Below are 12,781 nucleotides of genomic sequence, written 5' to 3' on the forward strand. Positions count from 1 at the left end.
GCTTCAGATGCTTAAACACTAGCAGATTTATAAGCCTCATCTCTGCTCTGACCCTTGCGAGTCCTGCATGCTGATGAGGATGAGGAAGGTGTAAATTCTTAATGCCTATCCTCTTCTTTTTTTCTTCCCCTGTTGCCTCCTTCCCCCAGATCCCTCATCCCTGTGTTTATGTGCTTGCATGTTCATAATTTCTTCTGTTCTCTTGGTATCAGAGGATGCCGGTATGTAGACAGCATCCCTGCCTGCTCTGCCCAGTAGTCTGGAACCGAATTCTCTTGGGAGCCTTTGGGCACTCCTGCCGTGCAAATCATGATGGTGATGATTAAAAGGGTGCCTGTCACTTTTCCATTCAGCCAGCAGCAGTTCAAGCTGAAATGTTCACCTGTATTTCTCTGTTCAGGTTCTGTGCTACAGACTACCAGAGAGCAGACCTGAAAATCCATGGCCACAGTCCTGGTGGCATAACTGGGAGAGCAGATATTTGATTATGCTGAGCATAAGCGAGGGATAGTTAATTAAAAAAGACATGCTTTTCTTGGGGTGTAAGTCTTGAAGTTATTTAAAGGCCAGGAGATGTGAAAAGTGAGCTGTTGACAGAGGAGAAGTCAGCAAGATGGCCAAGGAAGTGAGTGCTACCTAGTCTGAGTGTAAAATGTCTGTGCTGCTTAGCAGCATCCTCCATCTCTGCTATTTCATTTCTGGAGCCAGTCCTTGGGGATCCTGGGCCAGGTGACATGAGCAGAGTGCCTTCATGAAGGGGAAAGGGGGAGACAGGTGACCCTGTCAGCAATGTGGGGCTTGCACCAAGGACCCCCCTCCCAGAACAGGAGGGAGGGGACAACCAATAACTAAAGCAGTCATGTCTGCACTGAGTTATTAACTATACTGGAGTAAAACAAGAATTTGAATCTGTGGGAGAAACTGATCCACATCTACAGGACTGCAGGGCAGAGTGATGCCTAGTGCAGCACCCAACAGCCAACGAGCTTCAATGGGAGACATAAGGAGCTGGTTAGACTGGGGCAATGCTGCCTTGGGCAGGGATGTGCTGCCTCTCCAAATGCCTGAGAATCCCGGAAGCCCACCACCCTGAAGTTGTCTGGGTGTTGCTGTTCTCCCAGCTGCAGCACTGCAAAGATACCTAATGCAAAACCCACTAGTTTATTGGTGCTGCATGCTCATGTTTGCTGGCAAGATTTACACAAGCAGTTCAGAGACAGATCTTCATCCTTGTTTTAAAATTAACATTACCCTTCTTTCAGGGGAGCTAGTACCAAATGTGACTCATGGATTTATTTGTGCAGAAAATAGCTATGGGTGATACTGGTGCTCTGTGGGACCAGAACATCTGGTCTCTGTGGAACAAATTGTGAATGGGAATTTGAGTTGTGTATGTACACCAACACCCAAGGAAAAGGCCAGCTCCTTGATGGTCCAGTCTCTGTGAGACAAAGCAAACATGGGGAGTGAGTCACTGCCCTCCCTACCACAGGACAGGATGCTGACCAAGGAGGGAGAGAAAGGAGATGAAAGGAAAGCAAAGGCCGGGTGAGGAGACAGGTGTGATGAGAATGGAACCTGGGAGGACAAAGCATGGAGGCACACCACAGGATGGAACATTCCCCCAGGGTCTGGGAGCTGCCAATGCCTAACATGCTCTACAAATGGTAAATTCATCCAAAGACTGTTTCAGTAAGGAAAAATGTAACCTCAGTCTAAACCAGATGGTGTTCAACCATGACTAAATGAAGAAACACAGTATTTCATAAATGAGTATCCCACTGAAGAGGGAAGCTGAGTGTGCTGGTGCCACTCAACACCCTTCAGCATCCCAGAACAGGTCCCAGCGGATGTTCCCAGGATATTTTCTGCCTGTATCTGTCACCAGGAGGCAATCATATCCTTGCATTAAGATAATGTGTTTCTTACCAGCTCTTTGCTCGTGTCTGTACACAGGCAATCTATAAGATGGTTTCTTCTGTAATGAAGATGCCAGAAGATGAGTCAACACCAGAGAAGAGGACAGAGAAGATCTTCCGCCAGATGGACACCAACCGTGATGGTAGGCACCCTTGAGATGGGGTGGCTGGGGTGTCCTGCCCACACGGGATGACCCTACAAAGCCACCTCCATACAAGGCCAACAGGGTGTAGTCAGGCAGGACTTTGCCTTGCAGGGTTGTTTTCACAAGGATTTTGTTTGGGCTCCCCCAGCTCCCATGTTTGTCCGGAGGCTTGGCAGGTGTGCTGCAACCCACCGTGTGCGCTAAGTTAACGTGTTTCTTTTCTAGGAAAGCTCTCTCTGGAAGAGTTCATTCGAGGCGCCAAGAGTGATCCATCCATAGTCCGTCTCTTGCAGTGTGATCCCAGCAGCGCCGGGCAGTTCTGAACCTGTTTTTGGATGAATTATGTATCTGCTTTTTTTTCCCTTGCCAAACAACATTCATGGTAGTGTTGCCTCTGTATGGCCAATTATGCCTTCATTTGTGGCATCTTATAGCTTCTTTTGTTGTGGATTAATTATAAGAATGCTGAATTGCTCTTAACAATTTGTCCAGAGCATGGGCAGTACTGTTTTAAACAGATATTGTGGTGTTATCATTGTTTTAAAAATTTGTTTGTTTGTTTGTTTGTTTTAATGTGTCTGTTTTGGAAAGACTGTGTTCAGGAGGAGTAAACAAACAACAATACCTTTGGCAGCAAGACACACTGACAGATTTTAGAATGCTACTTTAGTTTTTACGTATTCACCTGCAGGACCTGAAAGTGTTCTAGAGGCTGAACCAAAGGGGTTGTGACAGGTGGGGTAAGATTCACCTAGAACCTCCTCTCCTGTCCAGGTGGCACCAGTTAAGGTCAAAGACAGGACTGGGAAAAAGTACAAAAGTTCAAATCGTGTGGGGTATATTGTCCAGTCCTATGCCTCGTTGTTTCAATGCTGTGAACGTTTGCCAGGTTGTGAAGAAGGGACAAAACAAAGGTTGACATTTTTTAACTAGGTTTACAGTGGTTGAATTCACATGGCTTTATCTGAAAATTCAGAAATTTGCAATCCTGATCTCCAAATCCACAACTGACAATACCTCTTGCCATTTGGGATTAGTAAAGGTAGACACAGATACGAATAACTGGGTCTTGACAATGAATTTAAGGGAGATACATGTTGAATGTGAAATTTTCAGGTTAGTTATAAAGCAGTTGCTACTAAGGAGGGTGGGCATTCACGTGAGGAACTCACGGACACCTGCAAGCATCTCCAGCTGAGGCACATCTGCTTTTCGGAATGATCTTGCATAGGAGGAGGTTTTTGGGGGTGTTTTTGTCTCTCTCCATGTAGCTAACAGAGTTTCTGGGCCTGCTCTTAGGGGAAGGCTGTCATCAAAAGTTGTTTTAAACATAAAATTGTAGCATTTATATTTCATTTATTTTAGTAAAGTTCAAAAATCTGTACTGAAATGAGGAAATGGTACGCTTTATGATATATTTATATATATAAAAATTAAAACAAAAAAAGATCAGCTCTTGAGAGAAATGTTGAATGTTTATCTTTTCACCTAGATGCAGGAGTTCTGAAATTTGCTGCTGCAAAACCTTCCTTTGGTCAAAGTTGCTGTATGCAAAGCTAGTACACGTATGTGGGATTTCTTAGGGACTTTACAAGCACTGCTGCAACGGAAAAGCTTTAGCACAAGAGGCATTATGTTGACTAAATTGGCATTAATCAGTCATTAGCTAAAGTCTGCTCTGTGATCCTGTTGGAGAGGTACCCATGCAGGCAGCACACAGTGTTGGGAATTCATGAGCTTGTTAGAGTAACCTTTGTCTGACAGGCAAGGCTGGCATTTTGTCAAGTGACCTTGTAGATGCTAATCCCCAGTAGCCTTAATTTAAAATAAACTAAGTAAAATAAGTCTGCTTTGCAGATGATGATTTGCTAAGTACTAATTAGAAGTCAGGAGTAAGTAGTTAAGTATGAATAATTTCCTGTGGAACATTACCTAGCATGTACAATAACTGACAGAAACAGTCCTAAACTTGATTTTTTCATATTATTTGCTTTGCCAGGTGTGAAGTGCAAAGCATGTTAAAAGACAATAAAAGTAAATTGAAAATAACATTGTTAATTGGTTGTACTAAAAATTACTATGAGTGGCTAATCACACTCAATAAATATCGTCAAGCACACACCTTTGACTCAAACAATGACAGAAATCCAGCTGATGATATATTCCCCTTATGTTAATCAAAATACTGAGCAGAGATGAGTGTGGGAAAATGAGAAAGCAAAAGAGGCCCAAACACAGACACAAACAGATTTCAATACCCAGTGATTTTAGCTGTCGCAAGCATCCCTGACAAGTTTTGCACCAATTCTTCTGGCTGATGGAAATGTTCCCTACCTCTTTCTCCCAAATCTTCATTAGAAGTCCCATGCACAAATCTAACCCTTCAAAGGAGAGTCTATGCCTACTTTCTTCAAGGTAATTTTCCGCTTTATCTGGAGAAGCCCTCTCTCCTAAATCCATTACCTCAAGGATATTGAAAGTCATGTTCCCTCTTGATTCTGGGGATTGCTGCAGGAAGGTCAGTGGGCATGAACTGATCAACACCCACCTCTTCCAGATGGGAATGATGATTCCTGCCATCTCAGCTGCTCCTGGGGCACTCTGTCACCACCCCAGCCCGGGCAGCAGGACAAGGTCACACCAGAGGATCCCTGCTGAACTTCTAACCTGCTAGCTCAGTGCAGACACCCACATCCAAAGCTGGCATTTACTAAAAGTGAACTTGGATACCTTCTACAATTCCATCTTCTTCTTAATACTTTGAAAGCAATTGCTTGAAACTGAAACTTTTAAAACACGGCCTTTTATTGAAGCAACTGCATCCAGCCTCTTTTTTGTTTGACAGGATATTTCTGGCCCAAAACCTAATCTCTCAGTTTGTTTTTGCTCAGAAGTTTTGGAGCTCCTTTCTTGTTACTACCATACAACATGTGTTTGAAAACACAACCTGTGCTATGACTCCAGGCCAGTGGAAATGTAATTCTCCCACAGTTCCCAAAATTTGGAATAATAAGCATTAGCCTACAGCTGCAGAGGACATAGCTGGAGATAAGAGTATTATATAAATATTTACAGAGTGAACTAAGGGTTATTCTTTTACCTGACTACCACTGACTGGTATTGTTTTAAATTATTAACTATCCCTTTCTCCTCCTCTGCATGTACTTAAAGAGTGATCCATAGCTGGAACTGTGATAGGAGCACCCGCAGACCTCAGATCAGCAGGGCAGCAGTGGTATGCTGTGCCTCAGACTGGAATTTTCTGCTTTGCTGCCATTTGCATTTGCAATCATAACTGCCTTCATAAAGCTTTGAAGGCAAAGTGGCATATCCTGCATAAAATAGCACACCAAGTCAGACACTTACGAGTGATCCTTTAGTAATATCTTCATATAGGAAGGATGGCAGACAGCACATACTATTTCATATCATATCTCAATTTTGTGGATGCATTCTCCAGTTTTAGTTGCATGTGCAAGAGGCAACTTTCACTCATGTATTGTCTAAAAGAATTAATGAATACATCCCACATGTAGAGTGAATCCATGGAAAACACTATGCCTATTTATCCAACATTCCAAGTCAGCTTGCCAGACTCGGTGCCAGAAGATATGAAGTGAGTGCTATGGCTTGTGAATTTTGCAGCAGACTGTCTTTGGTTTAGAATGCTTTGTGAAGGGAAAAGGGAACACAGCCCTTGTAAAACAAACACGGGTGTGTTTTTCTAAGCACCTGTGGTTTGAGAGACACTGAAGAAATATTTTTGTTTCAACAGTGTGTGAAGCCTTGTCAGTCCACAGCAGTGGATGTCCATGAGATACCCAGTGCTGTGCTGTTCCTCTTGCTGTTCTTAAGAGCTTGTAGGGTTTTTATCTTGTTGTTCTGTGTAATAAGGCATGACCTTAATATGTTCTGCTGCTTAAAACAGTAAGCCAGCAGTTCTGTAGCTGGTTGAGGTCTGTGTGCAGAAATACTGCATACCAGCACAAGAAGTGATCACATATGGTTTGAACATTGCCCCTAGGGGCTGAGCCCCAGGGCTCTGCAGCATGTGCTCTCTACTGATGGCAAAAGCGCAATAATGCGGCTTAGCTAAATTTTCTTTCACTTCAGACCAGGTTAAGTCGCATTACCTTTCAGTTGCCGTGAGCAGAACTTCATCTCAGCTGACTCATGGAAACTGGGTGAACTGTGGTAACTTGATGTTGAGCCCTAATCTGCAGACTAAGCCGAGATAAGAAGATGGCCTTGGCCATACGTCTCAGTACATGTGAACCAGGGAACACGGTGATAACTGGCAGGTCCCTGGGGACACATGGCAGTGAGAAGGGAATCTCCTGCCTCTGAAATGCCCTGAGCTGAGCTGAGCTGCCTCCTTCTTTTAAAATTCACCTCTTTTTTTCTTAGCACCACTGGTGAAGATGCAACATGATAGCAATACAGTACATCAGGATCAAGGAGGCATTCTTCAAAAGAGTTTCCTTTTGAAGCTTAGTGTACAAGTGCTAAGTGAAACAATCAGAGGGGAGAGCTGGATGAGTCTTCCTGAACACCCACTACACCAGCACCTCCTTTTGTCTTTCTCATGGTGCTCCCTGTTTCCTTGCAAGGCAGTGTTTGGGCTCAGGAGTTAGATGTCAGGTACCTGGTGCAAGACTGGTGAAGCATATTTCACCTGCCCTTCACACAAGCATTTGGATACATTCTTTGCTCCCTGTCTTACTGAGCAGGGTCTCACAGAGGGGTCTTAAAGTGGGGGAAGTTGGTTTCCTTGTTATCCCAGGCAGAAATTGTGTTTAGAATTGGAGACAAACTTGGCAAGTGTCAGACAGCTGAGCAGTGCTCAGAGCTGCATGCAGAGTTTTCCACTGACTGTGCAGTAGGCAGATATGGTACAAAGCAGCGATACATCAAACTCGTGGTGTGATGTGCTCCAAGATAGGGCTAGACCAGAAATTGCACTTTCTGTCTGAGCAGCTCTGTTGATGTGTATTCCATCAGAGGCACTGACAAAGTACTCTCTAAAATACCTCCAACGTGAACATGCAGCTGCTCTTCCTTACATGCAAGCAGCAGAGCTGTTCATCACGCCCTGGCAGGAATTGAGCAAATAGGTCCCTGGAGGAACATGGGGCTTTCCCTAAATGTAACTGAGGGCAAAACATTGCCTGCAGGATCTTCCTTCCTGGTCATGATAGAAAAGAATGGAAAGCTCTAGTTGACTCACAAAGCCCAGGTGTCATTTTGCAGGCTGGGGAAGGTGGGAAGAACAGCTGTGTTTTAAGCACATGGGGGAAAAGTAGCAGGGATTGTAAATTGTCATGGAAAGCAGTGACACTAGAAACTGGGACCAGCGCTGAGGGGCTGCAGAACACATTAGGTGCCCCTGGCCTTCAGAGAAGTAGAACCATCAGCTGGATACAAAGTCACTCTCCTTGCCCCTTGCAGAAACAACCCCTGTCTACTATGGGACTCTCAGAAGCCTGGATTTTGCTGCTGTTTCTTCCAAATCATCCATACTAAGAAGTTGTTTCAGGAGTGAGGATTTTCACAGGAGAAGTTATAAAGCTTTTCAGGTGTACTGTCCGTATCTTAACAAATAACAGCTCGAAAGGCCAGATTCGAGGGGCTTCTTGCAATGTACAGGTTTGATTTCCTCACTGGTCTCATGGGTCATGTTATTTTAATGTATAGTTGAGATTAAGCTATCACATGTAAAAAGCTGATTAATGCACAATAAGCAAGGAAAAAAAAAGCTTGGGTTGTAGTGAACAATGCAAAAAGACTATATAAATGAAAAACTGTAAAAGACATCACTGCCTTTATCCCTGGGTCTGAATTCATGTGATGAAATCCTCTTGGCAGTAGTCAGCACAGAATAGCTCCTCTGTGCCAGCTGAGTCCATGGGACATCCTGGGCTGCTTCATCCCCATGTCACCATGTGCTGAGGATGGGGACTCTGGGTCCTGTCACAGAGATGGTCATCTGAGCTTATTAGGCCTGCTGAGGGCTTCCTAGATCTGAAGGCACACAACAGCCACCCTCTCTCTGGTGTTCACTTAATGTGCAGCTGAGACAGGTTTTAGATCTTCCCCTCTTGCCCTGATCTTATACCAAAGATGTTCTCACCTTCCTAGGGCATGCACTCAGGATGTCCAGCTCTCTGAGTCTTTGCAGCCACCTCTCAGTTGCCATTCATAAACCCTGTGTAAATAAATAACAAACACAAGCCCCTGGCATCTGAAGGAGCCAAGTTTGATGCACTTAGATGGAACAGCTTCTGATTTGGTTCCCAGCCTTTGCCCCACCTCTGTGTATCTTGCCAACCACAGAATGGATTTCCCATTATTAAGTAATAGCAGTATTAAACATTTCAAGGGCACACTGAACCTCTGGAACAACATGATTTTTATTATCATGTATGGGTTTGCTGAGGCACAGCAGACTGAACCTGACCAGTGCTCGCTTTCTGCTACCCGTGGTTTGCTCGAGAAAGACCTGATTTATTCCAGGCCAGAGCAGCATTTTCCAATGCATCACCATCCTGACTGGAGCACTCAAATGCTGTGCACCAAGAGATAATCTTGGCATAGTAATGTCAGCTAGAAACTCTTCCTGCTATCTGTCAAAAACATATGTTGAAAGTGTGACCTCTGGTTTTCTCCTCCCTGAGGACAGGGTTTTCAGTGGTTTTCAGGGTTGGTCTCATGTTTCCCTACCAAATGGGATGAGAGGATGATGGTGATTAGGAAACCCACCTGAGAAAATCTTCTTAGATTCTACACTTCGTTTGTGCTGCTCATTGGCTGCACTCAGAGGGAAGATTAATGAGTCCAATGTGGTTGTTTGGGGGAGAACTCACAGTTCCTTGCCACCATCACTTTTTTATTTTCTGTCATTATCTTGTTCCCATTTCCAGGGCGACCAAATGGTTTTTATTAGTATCTGAAAGAAAGATTAAAAACAAAACCAGGGTTTCAATCTGATAAAATCTAAGGAAGATTACTAAAGACATCGTGCTCCATGTTAGTCATAAAAATGCTCTACAATATCTTGTTTCTTTGCTATCTTGTGTTTAATTTTCTTATTCGTTTTTTCAATGTGTTTGTTATTTATTTCATTATCTCGGATCCTCTTAGATTTAGCTCCACTGGTCCTTCAGCTCTTATGCAAAAATCCCAGTGATTCCAAGAGCAGAGCTATCTGAGCAATTACTACCAAGATGGGCTCACTGTGCCTGGTAAAAATTAAGTGCTTAATTACATTAGGGCTTATTTTTCTCTATACACTTGCTGCAAGGAAACAGATAGAACTGCATTTCAATATGTCTCTTCCAATTGCTCACTTCAATTCCATCCAAGAAGTCTTGTAGTTAATATTTGTATATTCAGCTCTATTTCGCATTTGAACCTGAAGTGATCAATATTTTCCTCTTCTGACGGAAGTACTTAATTCCTTTTTATTTTTAAATATTGCTGAGTGAATGATGTGATGGATGCAAAAGTGAGTAGTTACACATTTGTATGCTGGCTTTGGTAGTGGTAGAGCTAATTTTCCTCACAGCAGCTAGAATGGGGCTAAGTTTTGGATTTGTGAGGGAAATAGTGTTGATAACAGGAGGATGTTTTCATTACTGCTGAGCAGCACTCACACAGTGTCAAAGGCTTTTCTGTTTCTCACCCCACCCCATCAGTGATGGGGCTGGGGCTGCGCAAGGAGATGGGAGGGAACACAGGCAGAGCTGCTGACCCCAGAGATTATCCCAGACCATACAGTGTCTTGGTCAGTAAGCAAAGATGGGGGCGGGGGGGGGCGGGGAGAAGGAAGCACGTGTTCAGAGGGATGCCATTTCTTTTCCTAAGTCACCATCATGGAGCCTTTTTTCCTGGGGATAGCTGAACACCTGCCTGCCCATGGGAATTGGGGAATTAATGCCTTATTTTGATTTGCTTGTGCATGGGTCTTTTGCTTTCCCTGTTAAACTGTCTTTATCTCAACTTAGGAGTTCCAATTTTCTCCTCCACCCACTGGGAGGGAGGGAGTGGCTGTGTGGGACTTAGTTGCTGGCTGGGGTGAAACTCTGACAATTTGTTTGTTTAAATTTAGGCAGATACTTTTGATGCTGTAGAAACTAATAAATTGAGATAAACCATGGCTAAAAGCTTAATGAAGTGTCCAGTTCCTATCTAAATCCATGACTATTCCACAGGGAGAGCTTTCTCATCTCTGTTCCCTCAGGCTGTTGCCTCATTGCAGCATAGAGCAGAGGTACCAGATCAAACTTTAAATAATCTCCCATGGACAGACTAACTGCAGCAGCATGGAGTTCAGCATATCCTGTGTCTTGGCAAAATTAGATACCTCTCTAGATGAATGCTTTGTAAGCAAACCTACATATCCTAAGGAAGACTTTTACCACTCAGAAAGGAGAGGGACAACTGTGAATTAAATTAATTTGGTCTGCATATTTTTCTTATGGCTGTTTAGAAGTGTTAGTATCCTGTGTGTAGTTGCCTGTAGCTATCGTGATGTGTTTATTTTCCCCACTGGTTCTGTTGTAAGCTCGTCTGGTGGTATTCTGAGCCTCCAGCTAGTTCTTGGCCAGGTACAGCCTATGAAAGGACATGCAGAGGCAAGCAGCCTTCAGGCAAACCAGGGGCAGTGTAGGGGGATGTGGCCCTGTGCTGCTGTGTGCTTTGGGAGCCTGGACCCACTGAGTGACATGTTAAACCTACCTGGTGAAATGGAAGTAGATGACCAGGCCACCAAAGGAGACGCAGAATTTGGTGGGGGGTTGTGTGTTTTGTGCCCCCCCGCACGTGCACGGTTCCCCTGCTTCCAGTTAAGACCTTCCTTGAAGTCTTAAGTGTTACAGTAAAGTTTTCTTACGCTGATAATGTATTTGTATTATGCAATGCACTCAGAAAACAGAAGATTATCTCTCCACGACTGTCCTCTCCTCTCAAGAAGCTGTTATCTTCTGTACATACGATATGCAGAATGTATGGGAGTCTTGCCAGCGTTGGTTTGCATTTTTAAGACTGTACTAATTAATGTGTGATACTATTGTGTTTTTGGAGTGGCATCTTTGATGTAAGATGTAAAAACTACTTAAAATTTTTGTTTGTTTGTTTACTGTTCAGCTTTTAGAGATAGCACCAAGGACTGCATGTTCACTAGAATCAGCCTTTTTCAAGGGTCCTTGTAGCTGCACGCAGGCACCAGTGTCTCAACCGGCGCGTAGCACCTGCGTTCTTCTTTTAATAGGGGTCAGTTTTGAGTAGAAATGAATTCTTCCTGAAAAGTCTACTTTTCTGTCTTACACTCTCTCAGATTCAAGCTTCCCTCTCCCATGCTGTGTGCCAGCCCTGGCCCCAGGAGGAGACCTGGGAGGAATGTCTCCTGACCCAGGGCACCCCGCTGGCATCAGGCTCCCTTACCCCTCAGCTCATGTACATGCACACTCGGTTTTCCTTGGAATTGATGGCTATACCAGGACAAAAATGATGGGCCCACATTATAAAACCATTTGTGCAAGTGACTTTAAAATTAATCAACTAAAGTTTGGGGGAATTAAGCAAAATTAAAGAATTAAGGAAAAGAGTCTGAGCAGCAATTTTAGGGTCAGAATCTTATGGGGGTGCTTAGTATAGCAAGAATTTGGGTTCAGTCCCTAAAAGACAGGATCATTTGAGGGGCTTAGGTCTACATTTCTTGTCAGGTTTGGGGAGGGAAGTGGGGCTTGAATCCAACCTTTTAGACAGGGCTGATTTACTGGATGGATTGAGTCTGAGAGACACTTCTCCAGATTGTGTCCTGGGCCAAAAGACAAGACATGCTGCAGCTTAGGAGTTACTTTTCTTTTAGGTTGGTTTTTTTTCCTTAATAGAGAAAGCAGTTCAAACGCACCGGGCAAAATGACTGACTTCAAAAGCATGTTTTTCCTTGTTATATAGACACTCACAAAACAGCATTGTGTGGTTAAAAAGGCGCATTTGTGATAGTTTCTTCTTCAGTGCCAAAATATATAAGCAGTATTGTTTGAAGGGAAATAAGAAATTTTTTTACCTTATTGTTATTATTGTTGAACAAATATATTGTTTTTACATGTTAGACTTTGAAGACTTTTGTATTGTAAACTGTTTTGTGACACGGTGCTTTTTCATACTGGAATTACTGATTGCACCTAAATATTAATTATTGTTTTCTTATATAAACATGTAACCTGGAACAATCTTGATGAAAACCAATGTATGGTGGATACAAATGGTTCAAACAAATTCACCTACTGAAATCCCCTAAATGTTCTTTCCTACTAATAAACATTCTGCTGCAGCTAGCTATGGTGTGCCACGCAGTTACTCCCTTCATGCTGGAGTCTCAAAGCCTTTGCCTGCTGTCTTCAAAGCTCCTGTCCCACTCACCACCATGGGCAAAGAGTCAGCAGCTGTGAAAGCCAATCTGGAGGGCTTAGCCAGGGCTTAAGCTGAGCATGGGCGCTGTGCCGGCACGTTGCAGCCAGCTGGGCTCTCCACTGCTAACACAGCTTTTCCTCCAGCAGCTAAAGCCAGCAGCTGGGCACAGAGCAGGATAACCTGGAGTGGTTCATAAAAGTAAAGGAAGGACAGCACAAGGCTGAGAACCCTGGTTCTCTGGAGCTGGAAAGACCAGCTTAGCTGACTGACAGCAACTTTCCCTGCCACAGGTAAATCCCT

The 12,781-nt window shown here is 43.8% G+C and overlaps 1 protein-coding gene across 1 annotated transcript in view; it reads left to right on the plus strand.

Annotated features, from left to right (window-relative positions):
• NCALD (neurocalcin delta) overlaps positions 1–12,424 on the plus strand; it is a 55,532-nt gene extending 43,108 nt beyond the window's left edge. The window contains exons 3-4 of the mRNA XM_071554058.1: positions 1,957–2,062; positions 2,291–12,424. Coding sequence (XP_071410159.1) covers positions 1,957–2,062; positions 2,291–2,388 — 204 coding nt within the window. The 3' untranslated portion in view covers positions 2,389–12,424. The remainder of the gene's footprint in view (positions 1–1,956; positions 2,063–2,290) is intronic.
• Positions 12,425–12,781: the final 357 nt, after the last annotated feature.

This window comes from Pithys albifrons, chromosome 4, assembly GCF_047495875.1.
Source record: "Pithys albifrons albifrons isolate INPA30051 chromosome 4, PitAlb_v1, whole genome shotgun sequence".
NCBI classification, from domain to species: domain Eukaryota; kingdom Metazoa; phylum Chordata; class Aves; order Passeriformes; family Thamnophilidae; genus Pithys; species Pithys albifrons.